The sequence below is a fragment of the Hibiscus syriacus genome, unplaced genomic scaffold, assembly GCF_006381635.1.
Source record: "Hibiscus syriacus cultivar Baekdansim isolate YM2019G1 unplaced genomic scaffold, ASM638163v2 tig00110777_pilon, whole genome shotgun sequence".
In the NCBI taxonomy this organism is placed as follows: Eukaryota; Viridiplantae; Streptophyta; class Magnoliopsida; order Malvales; family Malvaceae; genus Hibiscus; species Hibiscus syriacus.
Window position 1 is genome coordinate 34,448 of NW_024062858.1, and position 8,436 is coordinate 42,883.

The 8,436-nt window shown below is 34.2% G+C and overlaps 1 protein-coding gene across 1 annotated transcript; it reads left to right on the forward strand.

Moving 5' to 3' along the window:
- The first annotated feature begins 4,455 nt into the window (after nt 1-4,455).
- On the forward strand, nt 4,456-7,026 carry LOC120139894 (transmembrane protein 45A-like). Its single transcript, XM_039154994.1, has 5 exons — nt 4,456-4,546; nt 4,867-4,923; nt 5,038-5,500; nt 6,339-6,811; nt 6,899-7,026. The coding sequence occupies exons 3-5, from the start codon at nt 5,154-5,156 to the stop codon at nt 6,901-6,903; spliced, it is 825 nt and encodes a 274-aa protein (XP_039010925.1). The 5' UTR covers nt 4,456-4,546; nt 4,867-4,923; nt 5,038-5,153; the 3' UTR covers nt 6,904-7,026.
- The last annotated feature ends 1,410 nt before the right edge of the window (nt 7,027-8,436 follow it).

Below are 8,436 nucleotides of genomic sequence, written 5' to 3' on the forward strand. Positions count from 1 at the left end.
TTGAGAAAGTCGAACCACTCTAAATCGTTGTGCAAATCTTTTCAATTTTCTATCAAAGCTTCCACCAAAATTTTAATTGCCAATTCACCCCCTCTTGGCTATTTAGTCGATCGATTAACTCAACACAATCAAATCAAAAGACAAAATTAATCAAATATGTATTTCATCAGACAAGTTTAAAAATATATCAGCCAAGGTTTAACAACCCGCATAAAATAAAACTATTTCAACAAAATACAAATAAAATCATTCATCTCAATAGTGCCTTTTTTTAAGCTGAACTGATCATCGACCACCACTCTCTCGGGCACAGGTAGCTCCCACTTCCAAGTTCTACTCTTCCCTAAGTGCTCAAACTTCCATGGTTGGTAGAAGAGAAATATGGAGAAAGAGAAGATTAATTTCTAAGTACACAAAAAATGCAAGATTATGATTTTCTCTTCACCAAAAGGTTCCTATTTATAGTACTCCAAGGCCAACACAACATCCAGTAGAGATTTTATATTTTCCTTAATTTTCAGCCTTTTTTATAATAGGACAACTATCAAAATCCATAAAATTCTATTCTAATTGTCTGTTGACTCGTTGATGCTTCAACAATGACTTTGTACACATAGTAATTCAACCTCCCTTTGCTTTCAGTAATATTTGATAGTATCAAAGAAAACACAATATTAGGGTAAATTATAACACAACAATGTTGCAACAAAAGAACAAAAGTTAAGCCCAAAATTCATCAATTCACTCTTATAATACATGTGATGCAATTTATACTAAAATGCTCTAAATATGGTCCTAAAATAATGAAGTTCAAGCTTGAACCTAAGTAATAAGATCTTAAATAATAATTCTTTTGAAGATTTATCACACCCTTAAATCTAAGTGTTTGCTACTCCTTAAGTAACTACAATTCATGAAATGCAACAACACTAAACTATGTTACCAAGCTAAGTCATTTTAAACTCAATTTTTTCAGTTGTCATGATTTTTGTTTTGCTCCCAAAAATTTGATAGCATTGCATGATCTTTAATTAAGAAATGTGATGTCATATTGTCGGAGCTAAAATTTATATTGTGATGTTGCGTGTATATAGGGTGCATCCAATCAATACTTAACGAAATTAGAAACTTGTAGTTCTACTCACTTATTATTATTGCTAAATTATAGTGTATCTACATCTCCCTCCACTTATTCTTTTCTTTTCTTGCTAGAGCCAGATAGGCATTTCCAACATACTTTTTTTCTTCCTTTTTCTAAAGCCAGATAGGCACTTTTAAAAAAAAAATTGGCTAGAGCCAATTTTAGGCACCTCTAGGTTTTTATGAGAGTTTGACTGTTGCTACAATATCTACTTTTTTTATAATACTGTGAGATTTAAAAGCTCAACAAATTTCTATTGTCTCTAAATATTGAAAGCATATAACCTATTGTGTCAATAATTTCCTATAGAATTCTAACCCTAGCAAGAGTCAAAAATATTTCTTTTCTACACTTCATAGTTCAAGGTTTATTCTCGTCGAACGTCATCAAAAATACTTAAAAGTTTCTTAACTAAGGAAATTTCCTAACCTGGTTAAATTTATTTTATTTTAATTTTTCTTAACTAAGGTCTTAGCGGGAGTACCAAAGTACTGTAGAATTTTCTTTAATGTTGAGTATAATTAAACAAATTAAAAAATGTTTAAATTTAAAAATAAAAAATAAATCAACATACGAAAAGTGTCGAATCTTATTTATTTATTTTTTTTGAGGGGGAAAGGATGAATGGCAGAATTGGCCAAATAATCCAGGCAGGTGGATTATTTGGCCCAATAGGCCACCCAGACTTTTAATTTGGGATCTACGGCAAATGTAACAATGCCCAAGGAACTTGTCACGCCATGGTGACGAGTTCCATGTGATATAATTTTTAATGGGCCATGTTAGGTGGGTCCTGCAGCCCAAATAATTTGAATATATCCTCAAGGACTAGTCATACCCGCGTGACGAGTCCCAATAAAAAATATTTTTTTTGAAATTTTTCAAAGAAATATAAAAAAAATATTTTAATGTCCATAGAACTTGTCATTGCTTTCTGTTTAGCCATCCATGCCTTGTAATAAGTCGAAATATAACCAAATGTATTCCGAATGGATGCCACTAACACATAAACAGACACTCTTGGATTTTTTCCACCAACAGCTTCACATAAGAGCATATGACATCCGAATCTAAATGTCTGTGGTCTTGTGTCAAGGAGGTCATTGTACATATGTGCTCTGCATTGAACCTTGTGACTTCCTACAACATCTTTCGTTGTAGGTATGATACTCGTATCCTCCATTTACAACCAACATCATGGTGTATACACCTCACAAAATAAGTATTTTGATCCAACTCCGAGACATAGAATTGAAGATGAGCTTTGATGCAATACTCCTTGATTGCTAGTTATGTCTATCTTTTTTTCAAATTGAGACCCAATAGCCAACTCAGATGATCGCTCGTCTGAATAACCATAGTGGGCAGCACATAACTCTGGCATATCAAATATTCCAGGATTCCGCATAGCATCGTAGTTAATGTCATGCATTGCAACTGCATGATGTACTGAGGCAAATTATGGTGAGGCATTTCAGGTTGAGGGTATGTCATTGGCCGAACATTTGGAGCATTCTGCAATCCTTGACATCGTGAAACAGCTGTCTCTCATACATCAGCCTCAACATTCAAACCTTGTCCCTCTGAAGCAACCTCAAAAAAATCTTACTCATCAACTAATGGTGTGTCGTCATCCTCTACCAACGGAACAATATCTTCATCATCCTCGCTAAATTCAGCAAGGCTTTCATCGAACCGTCCAACAAGGTTATCATCACCATAACTTGCATGTGGTTTAGAGGGTTCTTCGAGCTGGTACTGATGACGTCAGAATATCAGTTGTATTTGTGGTTTTGACGTACATCTCCACCATATTATTATTTGATGATTGATGAAGTCCAATCATAATAACAACATCGTCATCGTCATCAAGCTGAACTTTTCCATTTGTCATTGGATTTGAGGAGATCAGATGCCGATAACTTAAACATGAAATAGAAGCTCCAAGTTTTCTCTCAATTTTTTGCTTCATTTGGCGATGAGATACATCTACAGGGAACATCATATTGATGGGCCTGTGTGACTTAAACACAACACTAACATCAATTTGTAGAATTTCTCCATTATAATGAACAACTGTGAAGAATTTGTTACTCATTGTTTGAAATGTTTTTGGTTAGATGAAAGGAGTTTGTTGTGTAAGAGATTGAAGTGAAAAGAGTGTGTTGTGTAAGAGATGAAAGGAGTGTGTTGTGTAAGAGATGAAAGATGATGTTTACAACTTAAAGGGAAAATAATTTTTTTTCGTTGCGAGTTCCATGGACATTAAAATATTATTTTTTTTACATTTCTTTTAAAATTTTCATAAAAGAATATTTATTTATTAGAACTCATCACGCAGTTATGACGAGTCCCGGAAGATATATTAAAATTATTCGGACTGTGGGACCCACCTAACACGGCCGGCGTGACGAGTTCCACGGACATTAAAATATTATTTTTTTACATTTCTTTTAAAATTTTCAAAAAATAATATTTTTTATTGGAACTCATCACGCAGTTATGACGAGTCCCGGAAGATATATTAAAATTATTCGGACTGCGAGACCCACCTAACACGGCCCATTAAAAATTTTATCTCATGAAACTCATCACCCGACGTAATAAGTTCTTGAACACTGTTATATTTACCATAGATCACAAATTAAAAGTCTATGTGACCTATTATAGGGCCAAATTAATCCACCCCTGGATTAATTGACCAATTTCGCTGAGGATGAATTGTGGTTCACCCTATTTTAATTTGACGACTATATTTAAACGTCGAGGGATGAAAGACATGAGAGCTTCTATTCAATGTTTTGATTTGACGTTCTGTTCTTAGAATGCAACTTATCTTAAAAAGCTTATACGTAACAATATAATGATGGAAAAGGCAGAATAGGTCTACAACTCAAATTACAATACCCACAGCCTTCTATAACTAACTTCCAAAACTTCAGTCAATTTTCCTATTTATATGTTATACTGCTTTATAAACCAAGTCAATTTTCCTACTTCTTTGTATTTACATAATCATTTCTGATGAAAAATTTTAAGTTTTAAATCTGCCAAATTTATAATTTTTCCAAAAATTTCGACCACCCTCTACTGAGACAAGATATTTATTTCCACCGAAAGATCCACACGTGTTTCATCCCACGATCCAACGGGTATCATTTCGACGGTGATTGGCATTTGCCATCACAGTCAGCCTTTTACCCAATCCCTAAAACCTAAACGAAATGATGGTTTTAGTTCCATGCAATAAGACACATGGAAAAAAAAAACATCGTCACGTGTTTCCACCCTTATGATTGATATCTTGTTGTGATCTTCTTCCCCATACCTCTCTCTCTTCCCCCCGGTGTTCTTTTGGTTTCTTAATTTCAGTGCATGAGCTTTGGAAAACAATCATGATCTCTCGTAAGTACTCTCTTCTTTAACTTTTTTTATTGTATTTCTTTTCGTTTCAATCGATTACCCATAAAAACTTACTTTTATGTGCCCTTTTTCCCTCTTTGAAGAAACCTCTTACGAGTTCAATGGTATTTTCTAATGATTTCCCTTCAGTAATGATTTCTCTTTGAAAAAAAACTAATATTGATTACATCAAAACATCAACTTTTCTTTCGACCCACCACTTTTGATGCAGAACCAATTTCTCAGATTTCTTTTCCTCTTGTTTGCAGTTTTTAATTAAAAAAAAGCCTTTTTTCACTTTTTTTTAATGTATTTCTCGTCAGCTAAACAAAGTTGACCCAGAATATCACAAGAAGACAAACTTTCTTTGCTGTCAAAAGGTCTGTTCAATCAACTTGTTCAAAGATTTATCATTCATCTATACTCTATAGTCTTCAAAAGAATTAATCAAATTCAATGTATGAACAACAAAACTGTTTTGCCCTTTGAAGCAGAAAAGTTCATTTCTTGACACAAGAAGAAGAAGAAGAAGAAGAAGAAGAAAGAAGAAAGAAGAGGAGATTGCTGAGATTTTGGTTGATTGTATTTGGTCAGATATAGCAACAAAGAGATGGGATCTTTCAAGGGTCATGCTTTGCCAGGGACTTTATTCTTTGTTGTAGGTGTATGGCACATATGGAGTTCCCTGGTCCGGTATGTGTCAAACCCCAAGTCTTTTGAGGTCAGGGTGTGGAACCCAGTTCCTGGTTTTAATGGGAAGTTGAAGCACTTGGAGCTTTATGTTGTAGCCATTGGTGCTTTCATTGATCTGTGCATTGAGCTTTTGTATTCAACCCACCTCAAGTTTATTGTCAATGGAGGCCTGAATCCATCGCACTTGAATGATTTTGAGCATTCAGGGATGCTTCTCATGTTTTTCCTCTTAGGTTCCATCGCTTTGCTTTCGGAGAAAACGAGGTTAGTCAAGGTGTTTTAATCAGTTCGTATACTTTCTTTGTTATTTGATAATGATTTTTATGTTTTTTGTGTAAAAATATGAATGAAATGGGAAGAAGAAGAAGAGGGGAGAGGATCAATCATCAATGGACTTTTGCCTTTGTTTTTGTTTACTTTGGAATAACCGACATACAAGATTCGTTTTTGTTGAACAATATGTGAAAGCATAGAAAACCTGCTTTTAATTTAGAGAATCAAGACAACAATTAAAGAAATTGCTTTTAGGAACAAATCTTTCTCTTGATCTCACTTTTTGTTTTATGAATAGTTTAACAGTGCCTGTAATGAAGTTGTTGCCAAGTCACTTTTGTTTGCCCTCACTTTGCAGTTCCACCCCCCCTCTTTTTTTTCAGGAAAACACATGGAAAATAGCATTTTTTTTCTTTTTACTGCTAGATCAAAAAGATCTTGGAACCTTCATTAAACTGATATAATCATGCTTTTGACAGAACATGTGTGAACTAGGTGGTCTCTGCCCTTGTTTACTTTACATAACAATAATAGACTTTTTCATGGGATATTTCATAATGAACTAATCCACAATTTCTCTTGGTCTGGCAAACAAGGTGTTTTTGAAAGGCATAGAGCGGTAGGGGATAGGAGGGAGGAAGTTATAAAGGTTTTATAAGCTGCAGATATTGCATCAACTGCTTTGTCTTCCTTTGTTGTTTTGGGGAATGATTGTATACCAAGTGCACTATTACAAAACAATAAAGTTCATCTCTAATTATGACTTCTATGTCTGAAATATGTATGGCTAATTTTACAAACATCTTGGTTTTAATCTGTTGTTGGTCAGTTTTGTTTCCTTACCACAAGGATCCCTTTGTCTTATTGCGGCCGCAGCATTCACCGCAGAGTATCTGCTGTTCTACTTTCACTCAACCACTCACAAGGGCCTTGAAGGATACTACCATCTTGTCCTTGTCCTTCTAGTAGGACTTTGCATTTTGACCACACTTGCAGGAGCTATCTTGCCGAATAGCTTCCCAGTTGATTTGTGTAGTGGAATTGCAGTAACTCTCCAAGGCCTCTGGTTCTACCAAACCGCTTTCACCCTCTACGGCCCCATGATGCCGGACGGATGTCGACTCAAGAATGATGAAATTCGTTGCCATCCAGCAGATAGTGAAGTTCGAGGTCAGTTAATTGCTAACTTCCAGCTCTTTTCTCTGGTGCTGGGTGTGGTTGCTGCTGTTGTGGGGTCATATGGTTTTGCAGCTTCAAGATATGGGAATTTTGATCTTAGAAGCATGCAATCAGTTCAGCACGGTAAGCAATCTTTAACTTTGGCATATAATGATTTTTTTGCATATAATCGGAGCTTTTATAAAATAGTGTTGCAATGGTATTTTACAGGCTGAAGTTTTCATAGCAGGTGAAATAGAGCTTACATTACTAGTACTATTAGTTCATCAGAATCAACAACAACAAAATAATGATGGTGATGTACAACTACACAAGACAGAGAATCAATTATACCTCAATTTCAATATTCTTTATTGACTATGGTAATTGCTTGTTTTGTGGATTAAATTAATTTCAAAACCCTCTATGATATCTTCTGACCTAATTTCCTTTTCATGTTACCAGCTGTCTCACAAATTTGTTTAATATATGACTAGAGGTGGTATGGTAATAGTACCACTACAAACTAGAAAAAGTTCTCCAGCGTTTGCTTTGGTTTCTAAAATTAAAAATACCAGAAATGGTCTACCGCGGCGGAATAAACACGTGTTTGGCTACCATAAACCAGCTAAATCGCAACCTCATCTCTTTAGCATCGAAATGTCAACACTCAAATCGCACCTCTGACTTCAGACCGATCAATCTATGCAATGTGGCCTATAAGATTTACTCCCCTGTATTGCTGAAAATGTCGGATCTCACTGCTCATTTCCACAATGGTTTCATTAAGGGTTAGTGTTGTTAAACAAGCATGCCTACGATTTAGTTTTTGGAAGATCAGGGGCTAAATTAAAAGAAAAACTTTACGCATCTGTAAAGTGAAAACAACACTCTTTAATGAATATTTGGTCTAAATATTTGTGAGAGCTATTATAAGCAACTAATTATGGCCATTGGATTTAAGTGAGAATTTTCATCTTTATTTTGGATTCTTGGATAAATGGATAGTAAAGGATTTAAAATAAATGAAAAAAATATTAGGCAAAAAGGGTACATGAGGTCCTTGTACTTTTCAAAATAAACTAATATGGTCCTCGTATTTTTTTCACCCAGTTTGGCCCTTTGACTAACTGTTTTTGTCGTTGATCGTTACGATATTAATATGGCAATCCACATTGGCTGGTAACATGACTAATGATGTGATAGATAAGCTAAATTGATTCTTTTCCTTTTTTAAGCATTTTTTACCCTCAAGTTTTATTTTCATTGTAAAATATGTCATAATTAGATGAAACCGTTAATTAACTAATGATCAGCACTTCCTATTGACTAAGCATGTTCTCGTGGATTGAAATGTAGAAGTGACATGTCCACATGTGATGTCACGTCAACAAAAAAAATTATATTTGAGTTAATCAATTATAAATGATTATTTCAGTTAATTATTTAAAATAAAAATAATTCAACATTTATACTGCAAATATAAATATAAATCAATTTAATTTGTATTATAATCAATATATTTTCAACTATATATGTACTTATTTACAATTGCCATATACTCTAAACACCGTTATTGATCAAAATGTACCAATCAAATAGGTTGGTTTGGCGGTTAGGTGTTAAGCCATCCAACGACCACCTCATCCGACCTTTATTGTTTGGTTTGCTTTCCTTCTCTCTTTTTTAAATCAATCAGATGGCGGCTAACTACTCTAATAAAAATAATTATTTATAATTAATTAATTTAAATATATATTTATTTTTGA

What these genes read in the sequence shown, in the direction of transcription:
- LOC120139894 (XM_039154994.1), top strand. Translation starts at nt 5,154, where the DNA reads ATGGGATCTTTCAAGGGTCATGCTTTGCCAGGGACTTTATTCTTTGTT. An exon ending in TTGCTTTCGGAGAAAACGAG is followed by an intron (nt 5,501 to 6,338) that starts GTTAGTCAAGGT and finishes GTTGTTGGTCAG; the next exon opens with TTTTGTTTCCTTACCACAAG.